This window comes from Spinacia oleracea, chromosome 5, assembly GCF_020520425.1.
Source record: "Spinacia oleracea cultivar Varoflay chromosome 5, BTI_SOV_V1, whole genome shotgun sequence".
Lineage (NCBI taxonomy): Eukaryota > Viridiplantae > Streptophyta > Magnoliopsida > Caryophyllales > Amaranthaceae > Spinacia > Spinacia oleracea.
The window spans coordinates 30,995,830-31,022,054 of record NC_079491.1 but is presented as its reverse complement, the minus strand read 5'-3'; the positions used below and the strand labels follow the sequence as shown (position 1 = coordinate 31,022,054).

Here is a 26,225-nt window from a genome sequence, read left to right as displayed (position 1 = left end):
TCTTCTTTGTTTTTTCTTGTTTTTTTTGTTGGTTTTAGGAATTGGGGAATGGTTACGGGGATAGAATATTAGAATGTGCACATACAAATTGTAAATACTCCGTAGTTCTTATATTCCGTACTTGTTACAAAAATAACAAAATGATCAATATCTGAAATTGTGAACAATTAATCAATGATGATCGTATTATCTGAGTTATTCTGAGCTATCTCTTGTAAACAATGACTAGGTACATAAACTAGTATCTTCACCAAGTGTTTTTACTACGGAGTAGTGTATAGAGACTATAATCAGTCACAGCTATTTTCTTTGCTCTTTTGAAGCTCCAAATGAGTAAGCCAGGTACGGTACATTTAGTTGTAGAATTTACAAGCTGGCTCACCCAGTATATTGGCTAAGGTAAGAAGAAGTAACCAGTGGTTATTGCTTAGATTGAACTTGTTCTTTTATGACCGTATTGTTTGAGGTTTTGTTTTTAGGGCTCCGTTTTGTAGAGGGTAAAATGTTTTCATGGAAAATGATTTTGATTTTGATTTTGATTTGATAAGGAATGGAAAAAAAATCATAACTCCGTGGAAAAACCTTTTTCCATTTGAAAGGAAGGGAAAACATATTTCCTTTTCAAAGGAAAACTAGTTAAGAATTGTGTTTTTTCTGGAAAAAAATTCATGGAAAATTATTTTCTATTGAAAACGTTTTGCACCAAACCAAATGTAGTATTAAAAATGACAAAAGTGCATAGTAAATACTTTAATGAACTTTTTTAATTTGTTAGAAAACTATTCAATGAACTTTTTATTTCTTGTAGACTTGTAGAGCTGTAGTAATGAACTACTCCGTAATGTAGTTGATGACTATAGATAATGAAACACTCTCCTGTTTGACCAATTTTTGACTTGTTGTGGTCTAGTTGACGAAGTGTGGGATGAGGCCATGAGTGAATTTGATTGTCTATCTAATTGGCCGTTTGAGTTTCTTTCGCATGAAAATGGAATTTTTGTTTAATAAATCATATAGCTTTAACGTACCCTGTGGAGTAGAGTAGAGTAGATGGGTTTATGACTTTATGGTGCATTTAATTTCTGTGTATAACATGGGTTATTCTTGTATCTTTTGTCTATGCATTATTCTAAGTCATACAAGTAAATATTTTATTTTATACGAAAACATTTATCGGTAGTATTAGGTTCTATTCAGATTCCATAATTTCAGGTCACCGACTCAGTTAATTTTACTCTATAGTTTCAATTCGATTCAGTATAGGTCAAATAATTTCAAATCAGTTAAATGCTAATTTCAAACCAAAAGTAATAAGGAGTATATTTTTCTGGGTGAAAGAAAGGGGCTAGCCCGATGAGTAAAATAAACTCTAACAAACTAAAAACTTAACTATGAAAGCAAAAGATAACGAAATACGAAACTAATAGCACCAAAGAAGACTACGTACTCTCCATTCTCCGGCACTATCCTCGGCTATATCACTCCGTTAAAGTCCTCAAATAAAACGGCTTGAAAATGGTGATGAAATTATTTGAGACAAAAGTTACTCGTAATATGTAATATCCCAATATTTTATTGATTTTATTAAAATACTTGTATTATATGTTCAAAAATAAAACTATCTTTATTTATCATAAGCTCTTCTAAAAGCAATAACTCTAGCTTTAGAATAGTAAAATTACGTTTTTGCCCCTAAAATTCTTCTTTGAAAAAACCAAATTTCTCTTAGGAATAGTATTTTTGCTAATTACCTTGCATATTCCAATCACAATTTAGCCCTCTTACTTTGCCAATTTTGTTTAAGTTATAGATTTTATAGTTTTTAAACTAGGTTTTGCCATATTTTTATAAGAAAGGGTAACATTTTACGCTTGTACTTGATTATTTTTCTGTATACATGTTAAATTTTATGCTCCCTCGTCCCTTTGCATTCTTTACGTAATCCATTTTAGGTGTCCCATTTTAATCTTTATATTTGGAATATTTCTTTTATATTATAACATAAATTTATAGTTTTTAAACTAGAATTTGTCATCTTTTTAAAAGAAAGGGTGACATTTTACACTTTGTACTTTATTATTTTTCCGTATATGTAGACGCCTACATTTGTTCCTAGGCTCGAAGCGGTTTTGATGATGAAACTATAACTCACTTGTCAACAATGCACTCTTATTAGCTGAAGAACGACCCTCAACTGACTGAAGAGACCATCTGGAGTAGAACCTGTTAAATATAGTAACTTCCATAAAAAGAAATATTCCTAAAATAGACAGGACACATACTTAGTCGCATTCACATCCCGATACGGCTTAATATATGGTTGCAGCGATAGAAAGATAGAATATGATTGTCCACATTACAACACACCTGTACGCGCCACAATGTTCTAGTGCTTGCCTTCAGGCTCTAGAATAACATAGCTCGAACAATAGCACTTCTCAAACTCATAATTATTGGGCAAAATACATGTAAATGTTAACCAAGTTACTTAAAAATGCTTACGAGTGCCTAGAATACGCTTGTTAGCCCGTTTAGCAAATGATACGTCCTTACAAAGTCAAAGTATGTCTTGTAAATTATAATTTGGATCATGCACATCACATGATTGTATAAGCATTGGAATAAGCTTTCCATAGACTTATCATAAGCCCAAATCCTATTTAAAACGAATAAGTTATAAGGCTTTTACTTGGGCTTCGCTAAAAAGGACCGACCTCTACTCTTTGGTCCATAACTAGATATTTAAGAACCCCATTGATGCAAGACCGGCGGCATTGAAAAGGTGGATTCCGTAGCTTTCCAACAAGATATTATTTGCAAGAATCAGAGTTCGTATAAAGAAGTTATAAGCTGTTAAAGATTGAGTTTTCTGAAAATCCTCAAATCTGCGTGCGCCGGAATTTTTTTGCTATTACTGTAACAGTGTTACCATCTGTATGGTTATTTGTGTTCTTTGTATGCATAACTATTGTTTCATTGATTAACATGAGATGTGGTTGGACTATCATAGGGTTCTCAAATGATCTAGAACTTGCATTTTCATACTAATTAGATATATCTTGAAGGCTTGGATTGTTAAGAAAGTAAGAAACCCAAATGTGGATGAATCAGATCATTATCAAAATTATCATTGTTTTTGGAGTGTCGATTGTAAATCAAATTTACTTCAACAAAGTTCAACCCAAATACGTAGTGCGTACATACGTATTTGAAAAACGAGTACAGACCGTAACCTTTAAAACATAAAGGAAAAAAAGTTGATTTGTTGTGCTTATCTTTTTAACCAAGGAGTGAATTGTTTACCAACTTATTTTGTAAAGTTTTTAAGGGGTGACACCAAATATCTGGGATTAAATCTCATCTACTTCGTATATCATTTGTCCACTTGCCGACTTCCACTACGACAAAAAAAAAATTAACTTTTTGAACAAGAAATCAATAACCATTAGTGAGTTGTATAGTTGTACACCATGGGTTGAAGGGGCCGGGAATGGGATATCTATTGTTGCATGGGCCGGGGGTGCTCTATCTTCTTGTGTACGTCCACCTACTCTCCTCTACAATCAACTTGTCTAGACGCCAAATACTAATGCTAGTTGCTGCTTACGGAATACATGTTACTTCTCCAACTCCAAGCATACGCGAACGTCAATCAAGTTGAAGACTAGTAACATCACATATTCACATCAAATCCAACACATGTTAATTAAGCCAAACATAATATTGTGACGTACTTGATCGATCAACGTGAATATTGGAGGAGATTATATATTGTATTTTTTACTACCTCTATTTCATAAAGATGTTTACAATTATGTAAAATATAATGTAGAGAGGAGAAAGCTTGAGATTATTATTGATGGTCATGCATATTTATACAACCGATTGACGTTAATAAAATATCCTAATACTACTGGACTTAGAATACCAATGTCAGCAATCAATACCAACTCTAACTGTAAATATAATGTGACAAAGTTCTAATATATATCAAATACTTCCTTCACACCCCCCCTCAAGTTGGAGCATGGTGAGGATTAAGGATGCCCAACTTGGATACCAGGAAATCAAACTGACTTTTGCCTAGAGCCTTAGTGAAAATATCGGCTAGTTGAGAAGTAGTCGCGACATAAGACGGTGCAATGATCCCTTCTGTGACGGCGTCACGAACTAAGTGACAATCGATCGCAATATGCTTGGTACGCTCATGAAAAACAGGGTTTTTTGCGATATGTAAAGCAAACTGACTATCACAAAAAAGGGGAATAGCCTTAGGATGATAAACTCCAAGACTCAATAGTAGGCCCTTCAACCATTTTAGTTCACATGTAAGAGCTGCCATAGAACGATATTCGGCCTCTGCCGATGAACGAGAAACCGTATGTTGCTTCTTTGTTTTCCATGAAATAGGAGATTGACCCAAAAATACAAGCCAACCAGAAAGAGATCGACGAGTAATTGGACAAGCTGCCCAATCTGAATCACACCAACCCTGAAGAGTGAGTTCGCTATCAGCGCGAAGGAGAATACCTTGACCCGGAGTGCTTTTGAGATAGCGAACAACGCGTAACGCAGCATCCCAATGAGCAACCCGGGGTTCCTGCAAAAACTGTGACAAAACATGAACGAAATAAGCAAGATCAGGTCGTGTGACAGCTAAATAGACTAGCCGCCCAACAAGGCGTCGATAGGCCTCAGGATCCTTGAGAATTGGGCCATCTGCAAGGGCTAAACGATGATTTTGCTCTATCGGGAATCCACACGGCTTAGCGCCAGACAATCCTACCTCAGTGATAATATCTAGAGTATACTTGCGTTGACATAAGAATAGGCCTGAAGCACTACGAGCCACCTCTATGCCAAGAAAATACTTCAACGAGCCCAAATCCTTCATTTTGAAGCAGTCACTTAAATATGATTTGAATGTACCAATCGCAGCGGAATCATTTCCAGAGATAATGAGATCGTCAACATAAACTAACACATTTATTTGAATGGTGCCTTTAGTGTATGTAAACAAAGAGTAGTCTGAATAGGACTGAAGAAAGCCATAAGTTTTGAGAGCCTGCACCAACTTTTCAAACCAACATCGAGGAGCCTGTTTTAATCCGTACAAGGATTTGCGAAGACGACATACCAATTTCGGGTTGGAACATTCAAACCCAGGGGGCAATTTCATGTAGACTTCTTCTTCAAGATCACCATGTAGAAATGCATTATGCACATCCATTTGTTGGAGATGCCAATTTTTAGAAGCAGCTATAGCAAGGAAAGCACGAACAGTAGTCATTTTAGCAACTGGAGCAAATGTCTCATTATAATCAATACCTTCTTTCTGGTGATTTCCTAGAACAACCAATCTAGACTTGAGACGTTCAATATCACCACTGGAGAAAAATTTAGTTCTAAAAACCCATTGGCTGCCTAAAGCACGTTTTCCTGGAGGTAGATCCTCTAGAGTCCATGTCCCATTATCTTCCAAGGCTCGGATTTCCTCCTGCATAGATTTCTTCCATCCCTCATCCTTCATTGCCTCCCTGAAAGATTTTGGATCTTTGCCAGAAATAATAGCTGCTAGAAACTTACGATATTTTACAGAAAAATTGTCACAATTAATATAATGTGCCATAGGATAAGGAGTACCTGAGGAGCGACGTGGAGACGGAGAAGAAGGAGATGGACTTTCAGCAATTATAGTATGATTAACATAATCACGTAGCCAAAAAGGTGGAGCCTTGTCCCTTAGACCACGACCCAAATCAGAAGATGGGGCCTCAACAGTAGCTGGCAGGCTTGGAGTTGGCACAACAGGGGCATGGATCTGTTGGGTTACATCTTGGGCCGCGGATGGAGAGCTGCGGGCTTCTGGCGGGGAATTGGGCTGGGAATTTTGGTTAGTAAAAGAGTTTTGGTTGGCTACGGGATTTTGAGGAGTTGTAAAAGTGGGATTTTGGTGGGTTGTTAAAGTGGGTTGGTTGGCATTATTAGTGATAGGTGTTGTTTCCAACACGTAAAGTGGGTCACTAGGAGAGTTTTGGTTGACGTCATTAGGACTAAGAGAAGTGGACTCTGCCTAGGTGGGGGAGTCAGGCTGAGATATGGGCTCATGAGTATTGGGCTCAATTGGATCGGTAGGCACAGTGCACATTGTAAAATCAAAATCAACCTCATCTTCACTAACGTAAGGTACAACTGTGCTAAGCTCAATGTTGACATCCTCTGGGTCAATAAACGGGAATATTTCCTCAAAGAACTTCACATCCCGTGATACAAAAAATTCCTTGTTATCAAGATCGTAAACTAACCAACCCTTTTTGCCAAATGGATACCCCACAAAAATGCATTTTCTACTCCTACTTTCGAATTTATCTCCTTTGGTTTTTTGATTGTGAGCAAAACAAAGGCACCCAAAAGTATTTATAGTATCATAAGAAGGCGGAACACCAAACAAGAGTTCATATGGTGTTTTATTATTTAATAAAGGTGAGGGAGTTCTATTAATTAAATGTGCGGAAGCGAGAACACACTCCTCCCAAAAATAAATAGGTAATTTTGCTTGAAATCTCAAAGCCCGAGCAACATTTAAGATGTGTTCATGCTTTCTCTCAACCCGCCCATTTTGTTGTGGAGTCCTGACACATGAGGAAAAAAATAGAATGCCAGTAGCGGAAAAATAATCCCGCAAACAATTAAATTCCGTGCCATTATCACTTTGCACAATTTTAATATTCTGAGAAAATTGGCGATCAATCATGGCAATAAAATTCATAAAAATACGAAAAACTTCTGTTTTATCATCTAACAAATATACCCAAATAGCTCTAGAGAAATCATCTACTATAGTCAAAAAATAACGAGCGCCACAAGAAGAAGCATGTCTATATGATCCCCACAAATCGCAATGAATTTTCTCAAAAATGCGACTAGCTTTATTATCACTAATAGGGAATTTGTCTCTAGGATGCTTGGCACGAAAACAAATTTTACAAGCTTTATTCAAACTACCCTTAAGGTTAACAGTGGGAGAAAGTAACTTTACTACTTTTTCTGATGGGTGCCCCATCCTTTTATGCCACAACTCCAATGTCGACGTTGCTCCATTCACCAATACATGTTGCACCGAGTCAGCTTCTCCGAAGTAGTAAAGTCCATCTCGTCTAACTCCCGTTCCAATCACCGCCCCCGTTTGGTCCTGTATAGCACACATAGAAGAATTAAATTTGACAATGCTCTGCAAATCATCATTTAATTGAGAAACCGAAAGTAAATTGCAGCTAAATTGAGGAACATAAAGAACATGCTTTAGAACAATATTTTCGGATAATCGAACCGAGCCTCCTTGAGTTGCATTCTCCTTTTTTCCGTTGGGAAGAGCGACAGGACAATCATAAATATCCGAAATATCAAATAATAAAGTTTTATCACCTGTGACATGATGCGTTGCTCCGGTGTCAACTATCCAAAAATTGGTATTAAACTTACCATTAAGTCGATGTTCCGGAACAGGTGTACTGCCAAACAGGCCTGCTATGGCCTTCCATTGATCGGGTGTGAAGAGATTTTGGGCCTGAGCTGTGGAGGGCTGTTGGGCCTGATCAGATGCAGTGGGAGCATGTGTGATGATTGTGTGGGTTGCATTAGTGCTGACTGGGCCACGTGAGCCAATTGCTTTTCCACGCCCATATGAAGATTTATTGTTTGTACCCCTTCCACGCCCACGTGATGGGCTACCAATAATCTCATAGCAATTATCACTTGCATGGCTAGATTTTTTGCAGTGCACACAAGGATTTAAAGCCCAACATGTTGTAATGTCATGCCCTTTTTTTTGGCAATGTGTACACACTGGTACGTCGCCATTGCTGGACCGATCCGTGCTAGCAGTTGCACGGACAACAAACCCAGCCACCTCGGATGGTCTCTCCTCCATTGTGGGTTTAGCTTGTCGGACACGTTCGTCTTGTGTAACCAATTGGTATGCCCGGTCAAGGGAAGGCAAGAGATCTTGAGACAAAATATTAGTACGTTGTTGAGCATAATACGGGGTATATAACCCCATCAAAAACTCATGTGACTTAGTCGTTTCACGCCTTTGAACATGTTGATCTGCAGCAGAACAATTTGAATAACATGTACAAGTAATAATAGGTTCAAGATTTCTTAAGTCCTCCCACAAGGCGTTTAGTTTACCATAATATTGAGAGACAGGCATAGACTTTGTTTGTTCACAACGGGCGATTGAATGTTTTATTTGTTGAATTCTAGGATCATTAACAACTGAAAAACGATGTTTAAGATGATCCCATAAACGCTTGGGTTCTCTATATTTTGTTAATTGAGATTTTACCTCAGGATCAATAGTGTTGGTAATCCAAGAAACGAGCATGGCATTGATTGCAGTCCAATCCGATTGTGTGCATGGTGGGGTTGGTGCCGTGATGGTGCCATCTAGAAACTGGAATTTCCGCCTTGCTTCCAATGCGGTTTGAATATCACTAGCCCATTCATCATAATTATTATTACGGAGTCTAGTTGGAGTGATAAAATCACCCGGACGATCCTGACTACCTAGATAAAACGGGAAATCTGGTTCGATTTTCTTAGGTGGGGGAGGCGATGTGGCGTCATTGCCTGCCATTAAAGGAGAAAAAAAATTAGGATTATAGGAACCTTGCTCTTGATACCATGTAAAATATAATGTAGAGAGGAGAAAGCTTGAGATTATTATTGATGGTCATGCATATTTATACAACCGATTGACGTTAATAAAATATCCTAATACTACTGGACTTAGAATACCAATGTCAGCAATCAATACCAACTCTAACTGTAAATATAATGTGACAAAGTTCTAATATATATCAAATACTTCCTTCAAATTACTATTTATATAGAGATAAAGGAAAAAGTAAAAAAAAAGTTGGTTGAATATAATAGAATATGGATTAAGTAAGAGAAATGTGTAAAAATGTGGGTGGGTGCAAGAAAATAAAATGAATAAAGTAGAGAAAGTGAGTGGAAAATTGTAAATATTGTGGAGTAAGAAGGGTAAAGTAGTAAATTTTCATGTCAAAAAATAGAATAAAACAAAGTGTAAAGAACATTATGAAATGAACTAAAACAAAAAGTGTAAATATCATTTTGAAAAGGAGGCAGTACTTTATTGTCAACTATTCTCTATAATATAGACACAATGAGATAACAATGAATTATATTCAGGGTGCGTTTGGTTCGCACAGGGTAAACGGAATGGAATCAACAAAGGGAAAGAATGGGAAAGGAATGAAAAACCCTTTGATTGGCTAGGTTGTTTGGGTGGGATTTCATTCCCTTCACTTTTCTCCCTCCTTCATCTCCTTCTCTCTCTTTCTCCCTGCCGTCATTTTTCCCTCCTCCCGCCGCCGTCATTTCTCCCTCCTCCCGCCGCTGCTGTTTCTCCCTCCTCCCGCCGGCGTCGTTTCTCCCTCTTTGCGCCGGCGTCGTTTCTCCCTCTTCCAGCCTCTGCGGTTTCTCCATCCTTCTGCCGCCGTCGTTTCTTCCTCCTCCCGCCGCCCTTCACTCTCCTTCTCCTTCCTATCTCTGCCCTTATTTCTCCTTCTCCCTCCGCCCACCGCCACATTCTCTCTCCTTTTCTCTCTTCCCTTTGGTTTTGATGACGGGTGTTGGTGGTTGGGTGTTTTACGGGCGGTGGTTGGGTGTTTCGGGGTTGTTGCGGGTGTTGGTGCTTGGTTTCGGGGTGGTTGTGGGTGGTGGTGGTTGGTTTCGAGGAGGTTGTGGGTGGTGGTGGGTGGTTTCAGGGCGGTTGTGGGTGGTGGTGGTTGTTTTTAGGGTGGTTGCTTGTGATGGTGGTTGGTTGGTTTCGGGGCGGTTGTTGGTGGTGGTGGTTGTTTTTAGGGTGGTTGCTTGTGGTGGTGGTTGGTTGATTTCAGGGTGGTTGTGGTGTTGGAGTTGGGTGGTGGTGTGATGTATAAGTTGGTCAATGTTGGTCAAGGAAGATGAGTTGAAGAGGAGTTTGGGGGATAAGAATGATACCCTAGGGGGGTGGGGAATCATGGTAGAGAAAAATTGGGGAATGAGAGGGGTAAAGGGAATGATTGAAATGGACAAACAAACAACAACAAAGGGAATGAGATGTGTTGATTCCCTTTCCCTTTCCTGAATACCCCCAACCAAACGCCCCCTCAAGGTTATTGAGAATCAATGATTGGTCTAGGGTTCAATTTTCACCCCTTGCAAGAGGGACCCTAATATCCCCCCTCCTTACAAGGGAAGCTTCAGCTTACCTTCAAAAAGAAAAATAAAAATAAAAATGAAGGTTTAAGGATAATGTATTGATAAGTGGTCTTTGGATAAAATAAGAGTTTATTGTTGTTTGGTTGAGTTGGCCAGGAATAAGATTTGTATTAGTGGAAAAGTTGTTAAAATTCTCATATTTTCTCCCTATCTCCTTCCTTATCTTTTTCATTAAGCGTAAATTTATCATTTCCTTCCATGTTTTACCCCTTTCTAATTAATATTAGCCCCATAATACTATATTTGAGGGATTGTAGAGGTTTTATCGCTATCCGTATATACCCTTTTTCCCTTAATACTTATCATCCCTCTCTCCTAAACAAAAACATAAGATTTTCATCATCTCTTACTCCTCTCATGAAATACAAACCTTTTATCAAATACATTTTGTGCTTTTTACCATCTATAATAGTATGAGTCTAGTTTACATTATTACAACACGATGGAATGAAATGAACAACTTGTCTTAAATCGAATATTATTACCAACTCCATTATCCCAATTCCCAAATATAGTGGAAACCAATTAAGGCAAATATTGACAAACAAAATTTTGATGATTGTTATTTCATATTATAAAACAAAATTGCCGCGTGGAAGAAGCTGAGTGAATGACCTAGCTACGGCCTTGATGCTCCGTGAGCTTAGTCACCGCGTTTTTAATTGCAACAATAATAATAAATATAAACAATAATAAAAAAAAAAGCCCGGAAATATAGAAAGAAAAATATAAACATAAAACAAAAAGGAGGAAGAAAAAGATGAACTAAAGTAGACCAGTCTTCCCTTTCCTCGCTCACTATTCATCCTCTCCATATTCCTCTTCCATTTTCTCTCTCCTCTCCACTTTCTCTTTCTAGGGTTTCTATCCTTGAATTTCTTCGCTTTTATTCATTTCTTTCACTTGATTGTCGATCTACTTGAGAATTTCAATTCAAGTTGTTCAGCCGATTATATCGCCCTAGTTTTATCAGTGAATTCATTTCATGGAGGTAAGTTTCATTTTGATTAATTTTCTGGAATGATTCCGAATTTTAGGTTTATATGAGTTTGTATGAGCTTGAATTAGCTGTTTTGAGTTGTAATTATTGTTTATGCTGTTGTGTTTGGATTTGATCGGTTGGCTTGACTTGTGTTTACTTGGATGGATAATTCGAGTTGACTCTTAGGTTTTCTTTGTTGTTTATACGCGGGTATTGTGATTTTGAATCGTTGCAACAGTAATTTGATTTTTAATGTTGAATTTATTAAATTTGCTGAAATTTGGTGATCACGGAGATTTTTTTGGGGTTTTGGACAGGCTCCAGGTATGGAGGATAACAAGAAATTGGAGGAGGCGAAATTAACCTCGGCCGCTGCGTTTGTAGAAGGTGGCATTCAAGACGCTTGTGATGATGCTTGTAGTATTTGCCTCGAGGAGTTCTGTGATAACGATCCTTCGACGGTAATACATTGAGCTTATTCTTGGTCTTTTGGGTTTTTGTTTGAATTTGAACCTACACATTGGTAAATATTTTTTTGTCGCACTTGCAGGTGACGGGATGTAAGCACGAGTTTCATTTGCAGTGTATTCTCGAATGGTAATTTTTTTTTTGTGTGTGTGTGTTTTGTTGGGTATTCATTTAGTCCAAAGTTTGTGAATTGAGGAATAATAGCAACTACGGCACGGTTCAATGATTTGACATGAATTAGAAAACTAGGAATTATCTTCTCAGACTTTTCTATTGGATAAAGCTTCCGTTCCTTTTCAGAGGACAGCGGAAGCTATATAATACAGACTCACCAGTTTACCACTTTACCTCACGTACACGTGTCGAACCTCAACACTGTGACAAGGGTGTGGACACTTCGTCACTTTATCTTGGGCCAAAATCATGAAAATTTCCCAAATTAGCCGAGCCATACACTTGAATACGTACCCATGTCCAACACAAACATCTGATTCCGAGTAACAATGTAACATAGATAGGGAGGTTACATTAAGTTTTCCGGTCCATCAGGTTATTGTATTGTTATTACAAAGCCTTACAGCGTAATTATTGATCAACTTGAGAGTTACTCATTTGTGATGATATTAGAAGTACAGTTGTCCGGATGTTTAGTTGATTTTGTTCACCGTTAAATTGTCCTTGTGACGAAATGTAATAGGAAAAGAATTGAACTATGCGTCAAATGTCAGTGATTGAGGATTGGTTCCCCTGCTATCTTTTGTGAGATGGATATTATGTTACCTCCTCTGTGTTTAAGTGAGCATCTAGGAATTGTATACACCTATAAAATCTGTGTCTCTCTCCATCATCATTGTAATTCCATTGCTATGGTAGCAAAGAAATATATTCCATTGCTGGTTGATATTCTCTCAACTAAGTAATGGTTTTAATAATTATTAACGCAAAAACAAGTTATGATAATAACAGAGTAGCACGGAGTTCATTTGTGAGTGTGTTTGTAATCAAGTTTATTGGCCGGTAAAAGTTATTGTGCTATTTGTTTATGGATAAGAAATTATTCTTGAAGTTGAATATGCAAGGCATGATGAAGTCATCACTGGTTATACATGGATATTTGCTTTGTTTTAGTTCAAGTGGTTGCTACAGACTACGGTGTTTTGACATTAAGTCTTACTTATACCTTACAGGTGCCAGAGGAGTTCTCAGTGCCCAATGTGTTGGCAGCCTATCAATTTGAAGGACCCAACAGGGTTTGCACTATGTCTCTTTGCTGTATTATGCTGTTGCCTGTTGGTTGGTTTTAAAGATTCTAACTGCAAGTTTTTTTTTTCATCGACTCTTTGCAGCCAAGAATTATTAGATGCGGTAGTCCAGGAGAGAAATATCAGGCTTAATCCACCGAGAAACGCAGCAATATTTCACCATCCAGCTTTGGGTAATTTTGAGATACAGCATGTAAGTGGACAGCTTTTTCAATTACCTTGTTGACAATTTATTTCCGTCAACCCTCATTCATATGCATTACAGTTGCCTGTTGGTGTTAATGACGCTGAACTGGAGGAGCGCATTATTCAGCACTTAGCTGCTGCTGCTGCAATGGGCCGAGCACGCCATTTTGCTAGAAGAGAAGGCCATAGGGGAAGATCTTCAAATCAAGGTCGTCCACATTTTCTGGTGTTCTCAGCTCAGCCTGATGCCCAGGCTGAATCTGCCTCTCTTCCTGAAGGAGGGCAAACTGAATCTACCCCAGCCAATTCAGTTACACCTTCGTTGCTCAGAATTGGAGGAGAATCATCACCACATCAATCCTCACCTAATTATTCAAGCCACACGGATATGCTTTCTGCCTCTGGAACTAGTGCCTTTTCTGCTGGTCGTGCATCACCCTCAGACAGTGGGTTAGTACTGCAGTTTCCTCAGTATATGAATATTTGTCCCCCATAAAACAAGATTATAAATGGAAGGAAAAGTCAAACTGATCTGTTTGTGCTATATGTGTTCTTTCACATATAGCACAAACAGATCAGTTTGACTTTTGGGAGAATCGTCACCTGTTACTCCACCGCTTTTAACTCGGTCATTATAAATTAATATATGTGTTCTTTCACATTCTTGTAGGAGTTCTCCCAGTCAATCATCTCCAAGAAGTCAAGATAGAGCAGGTCCATCTGATCTCCAAACTTTTTCAGAAACTCTGAAGTCTCGGCTTAATTCAATGTCTACGAGGTACTAAACATGTGAAAATGTCCGGCGACCTCCAAAATTGATGTCATTATAGCAATGTTGCATATGATGTCTTTTTTAAATTGTTGATCTTAAAAATGTCTTTGATCTTGTGAAAAGGTACAAAGAGTCTATATCAAAGAGCACAAGAGGGTGGAAGGAAAGATGGTTTTCCCGCAACTCTCCTATGTCTGATATTGGTTCTGAAGTAAGGAGAGAGGTCAATGCTGGAATTGCAACCGTTTCCAGGATGATGGAGCGTATGGAAACCAGGGACGATGGAATACCCAGCAATGATTCTGTACCTGATAGTTCTGAGAGCAGTCAAGCCCGTGACCCTGTCCCACATGAGGCTGACTCTGTTGTGTCTCCAGGAGAAAATCATTTGAGTGGCAACAGGACACAAGCACCATGTGCTGCACATTCCGGTTCCGACTGAGCATAATGTTGGCCATTGCATCAAGTCATAGCGTTTAGTGTTGAAGGTTAGTCCTGGAGCCAAAATAATTTTATTCTCTTTAGAGAGCTGCATATAAAAGAGTTGCCTCTTAGAAATGTGTGCATGGTTGTTATTCTTCACTTTTTGTGGTACTTTTTATTTGAGATAATTGAAGACTTATTTACCGGAATCCAGTGTTAAATACTGGACTTACGTACAGCAAATATACAAGTTATTTAAACATGCAGCTTTTAGTCTTCCATAAATTGTCTGTTATGCTGAATGGCAAAGAGAAAGGGAGAGGCATAAGTGTTCTTGTAGCCTTTCCCGATAAGAAGGCCCCTTCGATACTCAAAGATGGGTTTCCTGTACTCTAGTTATACCGTGTGCTTCCTTCTGTGAACTATATTACTATGGTCGTAGAATCCATTTTCTTCGTAAATTTGAAGTCTGTTTCAGGATTACGAATAGATTATGATATGTTCTATGTGAACTGTGCAAAAGGATACAAGTGCTTGCACTGTCTGCTTCCGTGTTTTAAGAAATGACTTGCGGCTTCTTGCGTGGAGGGTTTCTCTGGAAAAATGTGAAGAATAGGGTAAATTTCCTTTTCGGGCTTGGGGTTGGGTGGGGAGGGGGGTTGGAAGAGAAGGGTGCGCATCAGGATCAAGAAAGAGAATTTACTGCATGGGTGAGTAGGGGGTGTATGCTGCTTGCTACAGAAGCACAGAATGCGATGCTTGAATGGTGGAACCTGCTCATAATATCCGCCTTGTTCATTTTCCATGCCCGTCTCTTGGTCTTTGTTTGTAAAGACTATCAATGATTTGAGATCTGCAGAACATCAGAGGACTATCGATCTATCTTTACTGGCCAAAAGCTACTAAAGCTTCACCTTCTGAACGTATGCTAGCTTTCAAGCCTACTTATCTTCTGCTCTTGTGCTTAGACTTTCTATATCTCCGTCATAATCTATCAAAATATTTATTATACATAAGTCTATTAAAATAATTTTAAATAATTTAGCAATAATTTTGGGAAATTTGAAGATTTGGAGGGGTACTTAATAAAGATTTAAATGCTCATTTCCGGAGTGAGAGCGACTTTAGGTTTTAAAAACAATGGATTATTAAGAGGTGATGGCAATGTGGGATGGTATGGCCTTGTAATGATTTGGCTGTGCAAAGTGGTAGTCTCGACGTTAAATTTATCGAAAGTAGGTTCTGGTAAATGCAAAGTTCACTTTTGGAAGGTTGGAAGTAGTAATATTGAGTAGGGAGAGCGTTTGGGATTATCCATGTCAAGTACTACCTCCGTTCCCAAAAGTTCTTTACTCCTTGGAATATGTGTTTCAAAGTATGAAAACTTTGACCGCATATTCTCACTGTTACATACATTACAACGTTATCATGTAAGATCTTGTTAGATTAGTCTTGTTATGTATTTTCATAATATTAACTTTTTATTCACATACAGAATTGGATATATAAGTGGTTAAATATTGCATTGGAGTCTGTGCAAATAGTAAGCGTAAATAACATTAATGAACGGAGGTAGTAAGAGTTAAATTTCTCAATGAGGTGAAACTGGAGTGGTGAAATTTTTCTCTTGTTGTATTGTTTTTTTTTTTAAGCATGGAACCTTGCTTCTTAATTATGGTGAAACGTTGCATCTAAATTATGATATTCTTTTTTATTTTCTTACTATAGTGTCAAGGTTATGCAATTCCACATCACTACCTGCGTTCCTAAAAGAGTTTAGAATCTATGAAGGTCCCAATGAAGTGTAATTTAACACTCAATAAATATATAAGAAAAAACATACTTGTTGGATCTTGTGTTATTCGTCTCGATGTGTAGTTTCAAAATATCCAACTTTTAATTCTTTATAATACGTATCTATAGATATTGTTACTCAAAATATGCATTAGAAACTGTGTGAAGAGGCAAATGAGAATTTCATTTAGGGACTGAGGTAGTATTAACTTTTGAAAAACATGATCAATTTTTGAGGAACCAGGTGTTGAATATATGAAACCACCTGTTACATCATCTCTATCGAAAGAACTACTTGCTGGTAACAATGTAAAATACACTAAATATACATTGTATTATACTTCCTTTGTTTCACAATAGATGCATTATTTTGATTTTCTATACTATTTATATATTAATTGACCATCAATATCTTTAATTACATATTAATAAAATTTATAAAAATTAGATATTTTGAAAAATATATTGAGATTAACCCATTAACAATAAAAAAAAACCCGGAGGAAGTATTAGTCTTCATGGGAGTTGTATATGAGATTTCTTTTCTCCAAAAACTTATTTCCCGAATTGCAATCCATTGCCTCATACATATAGATATGCCACAGATTTCCATAACTTTGTCGATTTGCCCTCACAGTTTGGTGACAATGTACATTGAGAAGTTGGGCTGACCTGAATTAAGGAAAACTGTTAGTATTTGGGAGTATTAGTTCTTATTATAGCTCACTTCATGATTAACTTCCTAGAAAATGTAAATCAGAAGGCTTAGTGCTCTTTGGAAAGAGCACCCCTTCCGTTGGTTGAGCTTGTAAATGGGTAATAGTCAATATCTAAAGATTCTTGTTGATCTGATATCGGTGGTGTCAAAGCTCGTCAATGGTATGTTAGAAGTTAATTCTCTGATTTGAGTAAGCAGTGATGTCGGGTGGATCGATGGAATGAACTAGAATAGGGATGGAGAGGAACATAATTGACCAGCTCTCATTGTATAGTGGTTTTGATCTCCCAATGTTTCCTTGGTCCTCACTCTTCACTATAGCGCATCATCATCACGACCAGGTGCTGCAGGCTTATAGGTACTAGTACTACAACACCACCTGCCCAAATGCCCAATTCACCGCCACTTACCCTCATCCTGCTACTATACAAGTAACTGAGCAAGGGTTCATCACGAGAAGAGAGAAAAATAAAGCACAGACAACCATTTAGTTTTTGTGAAGGATTCTCAAGATTGCACTTTTTAGTTTTTGAGGTTGGCTTCCAAGTTTTTTAATCAAATTTGGCCATCTAATGGTTGGATCTATCCGCCCATGGCAGTTATGGGTTTTTGGAGATTGAGGTGGAGGCTTTTTGTTGGCGGAAGGCAAATGAGCCTTGCCTACTGTGGATAGAGGGTCGGAGGGTGGTTTGGGACAACGTTACCTAATTCTCTAAGCATCCCACGAACCGCGAACCTTAAAAGCGAATTATAACACGAAGTTAGTCTAATTTAGCAAATTAGGAAGCGAATTGCGAACCCGTATCCAGTCTCATACTAGCGAGTCTCATACTAGCGAACCAGGTAACAGTTGGATGGGAGATGCAAGGAGATTATAGTAATGGGGTTTTAGTTTGATAACTAAACAAACATTAAAATATTGATCCGTACCAAAATGTAATGAAGTAATTTTAAATCCTTTTTTTCCTTACCCTTGTTTGAAATTATTCCTCTCTTTTCCTTCATTGAATAAAACAACCCCTTAGTCTTATGAAAATGATAATAGGTGTGCCCTTCTACTTCTGGAAGAATTAGCATTTATTTTATAGTTTTTCCACTTTCTGGTTTCTGACATCACAATTGCCTTTCTCTACTCCTGGTTGTTTATCTTTTGCCCAGAAAATGATGGGACTTCATTCTTAAAAGGTTATTGTGATTGGATGATTTCAATAATCTAGGGGTGTATCTGACATTGGTTGTAAAAGAGTTACTCCGTAATAAGGCAATATGATCCAAGCAGTCAAGCAGTACCTTCCTGGATCTGTAAGGTAATTTTGAACCATCAGCTTGAGACAGATTCAGAAAATCAGGTGGTTTATTTTTACTACGAGTACATTGCCAATGGAGCTTGGACATAGGAATCTCAAAAGACTAAATGTTAGGTCTATCAAGTGCATTCTGTTCTGTAGGTTTCTTAATAAGTCTTCTTTATCCATGATTGTTAGGCCGGTTGATGGCACTGAGGCAGTAAATATCATGGAGTGTGGTATTGGCGTTTTGCCTATGTTTCATTCTTCTCCTTTGAGCCCATTGTCACTCCCTTGCTGGTCTAGATTCTTCTATCATTTTATCTAAGGAAGGAAACGCAGGACACATGCTGGCTGAGGCCATATATAATTATATATATCTTTTGCTACCCCTAAAATTAGATTGAGGTAGTCGAGCTTTCTAGAAAGTGGTTGTCGACTCGTCGTGACTCGTGAGGTAGTTGTACAAAAAGTGCCCTTCACAGGCTCAATTGATTTTGGATGGGATATCTAATCTGAAATTTTGCAGTATTAATTCAATTAGTGATTTATCAGTTTTCCGATTCCCGGCTTATATTTGGATGTGTACAGGATACTGGATATCCGTTTAATATCCGAATATTAACTGTGTTTTAGCTGTGTTATGGTTATGATCATGTATTTGTTTGTTGGGTGTATCACATTTATTGATCCCCATAATATACAAAGTGTAATTTGTGTGTTCAATTTTGCCTTTTATTGTGTGTGGAAAGTTCAATCAGAAAATTGCTGAAATTCCAACAGGCGAATAATACAGAAGCAATGTATATTAATTTGATATTTGATACCTGATATAATTCAATCCAGAAATATAGGATCCAATACAAAAACTGGGTTTGCAGATGATCCTTGGACTAGGTGTTTAAGCTTTTGCGATCAACTAATAGTTGACATTGTCTTATCCTAAACTGATGATCTTATTTTTGTTTCAGATAGAGTGCCTTGCAATTAGGTGGATGCTGTGATTTTGATGCTTTTGCCTCCATAGCAGCAGACTAGTAGGTAATGGAAAATGTCATTTGTAATTGTTATCCGAAGATAATAAAATAACTTAGAGATTTATGTGAGCTTGTTAAACGTGGTACTTGGGGGTTACCTGATTGTAAATTATATGTTTGTATTTCAACATTAATTATGAAAATATTTGCTGGCCGTGCACTACTTCAGTCAGATGGCTTCTATGGGGCTGATGTACAATTCAGTGTTGTGTGCTGGAGATATCCATATTCCATATCATTTCTTTCCTTTGAATATATGGAGAAAATTCTAGCAGATCACATACGACTTCTTTTTTAAGATTGGTGGGCGACAGGATATTTGATTATATATTGTGGTGTATATTTTGTGATTCGCACAGTATGAAATGTTTGGTGATATGGGTAGTGGGTCAACGTTGTTTTGATTTTTAATTCTTTTGCTACTGATTGGAATCCGAGTAAAGCTACAGCAACTACGTCATAAACTCGCCTTAGTTTGTTAATCAATTTTCATGTCCGAGTAAACGACTGAGCAATTTTCTATATACAATCAATTAGTCTTCACTTACGTTTTGTGGGACATATGGGAGAAATAGAGGGGAAGCTGATACATATATCCCTCGGTGTGGAATAGTGTCATACCCTGGGCTTCCATTGGTTGTTTTCACATGAAGCTGATACATATACCCATGTACTTTCTATATTGAACATGTGGTGGCTTGAGTTATTGGGTCATGTGGGTCTTTGGACTTGGTGTGTGCTAGTATTGGGTTGGTAATATGGCTATATATTATTAATCAGCACGTGCAGTGGGGCTAATATTATCCTAAGGACAGAGATTATCTCGTCCTAATCTAACTTTTGTATTTACGTTTTTATAATTCATAGTATAGTATTTAACATTTTTTTTTATGTGCTTGTTCCTTGTGAGCAACTTGCAACCTCGACGAGTGAACATGTGGGTTTTCTTTTTTATCAGTTGCTCCATATTTATTTATATCGTAGTAATGAAAATCAGCAACATGTTGGTAAACTATTTCTATTTCTATTTCTGCGGCTCTTGAGTACTCGATTAACAAAAAAAAGTACCCTAGCTAGGCTTCATCATTTGAAGATGGTCCCCAGTTGCATCACTGTAAATCGTCGGTTATGAGGCATGAAAAAGTGACGTTAACATCAAAAGAATTTATCACTTCCAATAATTTGCAAAGCCCTTTGTTTGACATTGTTGTAAATTTGTAATATAGTGTCGGTAATGTACTTTGCTATAAGCTCTTTATTAATCATTTTAAACGTATTTTATAGAACTAATAAATTAATATATAGATAATCATTCTAGAAATTAAGAAATCAATCTTGTCAATTGTCATGCTATGCTACATTGCTACCAATTCGACTCATACTGTTGTGCATTAAACGATTGAAGGAGAGGAGCCCAATATTACCTACTTGTACGGATGTCTATTACAGTCTTATTCCATTTCTTTAATTTGTGTGTGGAAAACCATCATAGATCATACAAGTCTGTTTGTCACACGTAAAGTTTGATTATGATTATTTATCTACAAGGACCTCTTAAAACAAGTTTAACGGTGGCATTGCGAAGGAACATAAATCGAGAAATACAGGATATATGTATTAAAATCTAGGAGCCTCTCATATGAGCGGTTCACATTAGAGATATTTTATTAAAAGGGAAGATTGTAAGGGAAGAGAGCAAGTATTTTACTTTTTAGTAACATAAATAGATTATATATGGAAGTATGATACGTGTAGGTCCATATTTTTGCCATACTTAAATATTCGCAAAGAACAACGGTAAGGGGCATGACTAATTTTCTTTTGACATTTTGCACCTATTAACGTAACTCAATTATATTTTAAAATTGTACAGAGTACTACGTAGTGTATTACCGTAGTGTATTTATAGGCAAGTTAGGATTTATCAAAAGGATTTTCGGAGCTAAGAGTTGCATTTGATATTTTTTTAATAGTTCATGTAAAATACTAGTACTATTAAGTACGTCTATAACATTTGGGACGACATTACAAACATTTTCTACTAGTTTAAGGTTCTATATCGACTAGAAATTGTTATCAAACGACCCAAAAACATGCATGTTGATAACCAAAGGCTATAACTCTAGTTACGAATATAATTTTATTTAGAAGGATGATGATGTGAATTAAATTGGATTGGAGATTTGGAGCTTCGTAAGGTGTAAGCTACAGTCATCAAATGGACAATAAAATGAGAACATAAAATACATATCATATGCTCATATCATCATATATTCGTATTTACCAAATTCAAGATTCTGACACAACAACTCATGAATCATGGCATCATGCTTAAAATTAAGTTACTCAGTATAACCACACTTGTTTAAGGCCCATATTATGTTTATTCAAGTAAACTGCGGTAAATCAATTGTAACCTTTGTACGAGAAATTCCTAAGCATCACTATCAATGACAAATTTTTAAATAATTGCAAAGTTTTGAATTAAAAAAATAAAAATAAAATCTATTTTTTTCTTTTACATGTACCTCTTACACATTTGTAATTTTTTATTTACCGAGTAATCCTTTTTTACATCGATTACCCTCTCCTAAAAACAAGAGTTTCCTGTTCTTCTGGACTTTATTTGGTTGAACTGAACTGAACTGAATGGAGCTGAACTGAACTGAACTGAATGGAGCTGAACTGAATGGAGCTGAACTGAACTGAACTTCATGGAGCTGAACTGAACTGAATTGAACTTAATTTAATGGAACTGAATGAATAGTAAATAATAAATAATTAGTAAATAATAAATATAATGTTAATATTTATAACAATACTCATAATAATAAATAATAACTACACTGATCATAATTATTTATTAATAACAATAATTACATATAATATTAATATAATAATAGTAATATTTAAGTAATAATAACGATAATAATAATTTATATATATAAGTAATAATTGTCAATTTTAATTGCAATATCAAGAATAAAAATAATTACAAAGAAAAATGAATCCGTTCTTTTGAATGAACTGAATGAACTGAATTGAACTGAATGAAGCTGAACTGAACTGAACTGAGGAGAAGTGAATTGAACTAAATGAAGCTGAACTGAAATGAACTAAACTGAACTGAATGAAACTGTAATAAATTCCAAAAAAACAGGGCCTAAACGGGTATGTAAAACGTTAAGAAAATCCCACACGACATTAGAGACTGTAAGCCAAAAGTTATTATTCGTTCCAATTTCCAAACTTACAATCATATTCACGGGTAATTTACTATGCATTCACTCAATTTCCCCTTTTATCCAAACGCTACATTGTATTTATTCGTACTTTAGATATTTAATCAAGCAGTAAAAAATTGTCGGCAGTCTTAGAAAAGTGGGAGTGTAAATAGTGGGAAGTGGGAAGTAGGAAGTAGGAAAGTAGGTCTAGCTTTCCATTTTTGTTACTGTCTAAAGGATTCATCATATCTATGGACTCCTGTTACCAGGAACGACGTGTACATTATTTAATTTAATAGTATGTTTATTTTATATAATCTCTGTTTAATTCTTAGTTCGTACATAAAAAGATGCTCCTAACCCCCAATCATTTTACAATCTTTCTTAACTTTTCTTTTTCATTTTTATATATTCTTAACTTTTTTAGAAATTGACTTGCTTTTGATTAATTGCAAAATGGGAAACGATTATGTAAACCACCAAGAAAATGAAAATAAAATAAAAAGGAAAAAAGAAAAGAAAAGAAAAATGAGTTTGATTATTGAGCAGATGTCCTTATTACTGACACGTGACAAAAACTGACAATATAACTAATGTTATAATGTATGAATGTATGATTATTATGGCCTACCTTAGGTAATAGAGATCTTTTTAATCTATGGACCCATTTCTTAAAAATGATTAGCGTTCACTACCAAATTAACCAGAATAAATGAATAACACTCCCTCCGTACTGGAATACTCACAACGTTTTGACTTTTTACACTATTCACATAATTTACTTTGACTTTGTTTTATTTATAGTATATGAAAATAAGTATTGGCATATAATATATTGTTGGTTTCATCTTACTATCTATTTTCAAAATATTAATATTTTATAAGTTTTTATAATATATAATTGAAGATATTGATGGTCAAAGTTGTGCATTGGTAAGCATGTTCAGTCAAACCGTTGCGAGTATTTTGGGACGGAGAGAGTACTCTAATACTAGTATAAATGTATAATGACATTGAGAAGTAAATGTTGAATAACATGTGTCATCCCCTGATGTATCATTAGATTATTTTTTTCAATTCTTTTTTTGAAATTTTTTCGTAATATTTGAATATCTCATACCATTCCTTACATAATGGATCTTCTTTACCAAGTATAGTACATTCAATCCTTCAAAAGCAAAAAAAACATATTCAATTACAGTATTATTTCTCTACAACTTAAACTTTTAGATATCATATACTTCCTTTGTTTTTTAATTATTGCACAATTTGCAATTTTACCATATTCACACAATCTTTTTTTATTAATTTTTGGTGATTTATACATAAGTAATTATATATATAGTCATGTGGGATCTCGTTAGATTCGTCTCGATACATATTCACAAAATATGAACATTTTAAAATTTAAGCTAATGCGTAATAAGAGATATTAATGACTACGATTTTACATTGGCAAACGTGTAACATCAAAAGGTACAATAATAAAAGGCGGAGGAAGTATAGAAACAATATTGTTGAATAGATCGAATATAGGTACCGGTAAAAAAGGCTTCTAACGGTTTCCTTCTCACAACTTTGAGGGATTTGCGCATACCAATTAGTTTAGTTAACTAGTATAATACCCGTGCGATGCACGATTTATAATCTAAATATAAATTTATATGAAATCTAAATTGTTATGATAGACCATTATTATCAAAATAGAGCTTATATATGTGTATTCTCCTAATTAAAATTAATGATGGATATATGTGTTATTGCTTCACTCGATGTCTTATTTATTTATTTTTTAAAAACAAAAAAGGGCATCTAAACTAAACTATTTCATCCCCATTCATGACTTGTGGCAAGCATAAATTTATTATCATCCAACCTTAACTTCTATAGTAATACTCACTTAATACTTGCCCTTATACTTCATTACCCGACCACCTAACACTTACTCCAACCATTTACGTTATTCAGTTATATATGAGTTTGAGGCGGGGCGTGGCCTCCAAACTCCTACCGCCTAAAATGCACATTTTTATCCCCGCCACCCACAATTATAAAAACACCCCCACTCCTCCCAATCCCCTTCTCATGGGGTAAAAAATAAATTTATCTCCGCTCCATCACCCATTCGTGTTCCAAATCCACCTCAAATTAACTCACTTCTAGGCTAAACATTTTCTTTTGGTAAGAGAGTTTTGAATTTTAGTATAGAGTCATCGATAATTCGGTTGTTTGATTAATTAGAGTAATTGTGTGAATTAACAAAACATAGTAATGTGTAGGTTAGCAGTAAATGAAATATTGATAAGTTCATAATCAATTAGATGAACGATAAGCGAGGCAGGCAGGTCCAATCTAGAGCTGATCGTTTGCGGGTTTGGACGGGTAAAGGACGGGCAACCTTCCAAAAATCTGTCCAACAGGCTTAAAAATGCAGCCCTTACCCGTCCGCTAAATAATATATTTATTTCTCTCACCCGCCCTGTACATAAAATGCGGGCTGCCAGCGGGCTAATGGGCTTATGAAAGCGTAATATAATTTTTTCAAGGAAAAGTTGTCATAGAATAAAACATAAATTAATCCTGTTGTACCTACTGGTAAGTTACTTCGTAGATGGAGAAGGAATGGAGAAGAATGAAGATGTAGTGAAGAACGTAAGAGAGTAAGAGACTAAGGGTGGGTGGCGACTCTTTTGTGAAATTAAAGTGTTAGGTTAGCTCTAGGGTTTCCTACTTTCTTTTAGGCAATAGATAATTATTAATTAATTAATTAGATACATACTCTAGAAGACCAAAATGTTCTACAATCAGATTATCAGAATTACAAGAAGTAAGTTTATTTAAATTTAGCGGGCTGGGCGGGCCTGCCTGTTAATAAATTTTGTGTGCCGTAACCCATCCCTTTTTATTAACGGGCTGGACCTGGCCCTCCCAACTTTCGATTATTTTTAAAAAACATTGTCCAAGCCCGCTACTTTAACGGGCCGAGCGGGTCGGGTCTAGCGGGTATTCCCGCCCATGATCAACTCTAGTCCAATCTAAAATTCATCTTCGCTCCGTCACCCGTGACGAATACGTTTTGTAACCCTATCACCCACCAAATTTTCCTCCATCCCCGCCCACTTCAAGCGGATGAGCGGGGTTACTCCCAAAAATCCAGCCCCACTGACAATCTATATTCGGTAAATAATTTTGCCTTTCAGTTAACTTTTGAATATTTTAGACAATCATTGTCATATGGTTGTGAATATTTTTATATTGAAGTAGACTCTCAATCATTTAAAAGATTAAGAAACTATTAATGAAACGATAAGGAGAAAATTATAAATGTGAGAGAGAAAAGATGCTAAGTAATTAAACAATTTCTTTTAAATAATCATGTTTTAGACAAACTTGTTAAAGACTACTTTGTTTATTGAAGCAAAAGGTAAACATTCATTATACATATCCTCAATGACACAAATTCTAAATAAAAACTAATAGTACATACAGTTAGTCATTAGTAAAAAAAAAAGGTAAATTATTTTAATACATGCTAAAAGATGTTTACGAACTTTTATTAATATGTTGGACAAATCATTGTCGTATGGTTGTGAATATTGTGATATTGAGTCGAATTTAGTAAAGACCTATTATAGTAATATTAATATCATATATCAGTTGTACATAAACAATAATGACAAAACTGGTGCATAATAATTTGACCAAATTGTCTCAAATAAAATAAATATTCCATACCATGCAATAGAGAGATAAAAAAATAACGACATAAATTAGGTGCAT

The 26,225-nt window shown here is 36.1% G+C and overlaps 1 protein-coding gene across 1 annotated transcript; it reads left to right on the top strand.

The window, feature by feature from the left end:
• Nucleotides 1-11,041: 11,041 nt before the first annotated feature.
• Nucleotides 11,042-19,404, top strand: LOC110800513 (E3 ubiquitin-protein ligase RHF2A). The gene is made up of 9 exons (XM_022005819.2): nt 11,042-11,284; nt 11,593-11,736; nt 11,826-11,872; nt 12,931-12,993; nt 13,090-13,198; nt 13,271-13,641; nt 13,862-13,969; nt 14,087-14,451; nt 19,156-19,404. The coding sequence occupies exons 1-8, from the start codon at nt 11,279-11,281 to the stop codon at nt 14,403-14,405; spliced, it is 1,167 nt and encodes a 388-aa protein (XP_021861511.2). The 5' UTR covers nt 11,042-11,278; the 3' UTR covers nt 14,406-14,451; nt 19,156-19,404.
• The last annotated feature ends 6,821 nt before the right edge of the window (nt 19,405-26,225 follow it).

Excerpts from the sequence above, each read along its gene's own strand:
- LOC110800513 (XM_022005819.2), top strand. Across the intron at positions 11,737-11,825 it reads GTGATAACGATCCTTCGACG|GTGACGGGATGTAAGCACGA; the intron begins GTAATACATTGA and ends TCGCACTTGCAG. Across the intron at positions 11,873-12,930 it reads TTGCAGTGTATTCTCGAATG|GTGCCAGAGGAGTTCTCAGT; the intron begins GTAATTTTTTTT and ends TATACCTTACAG.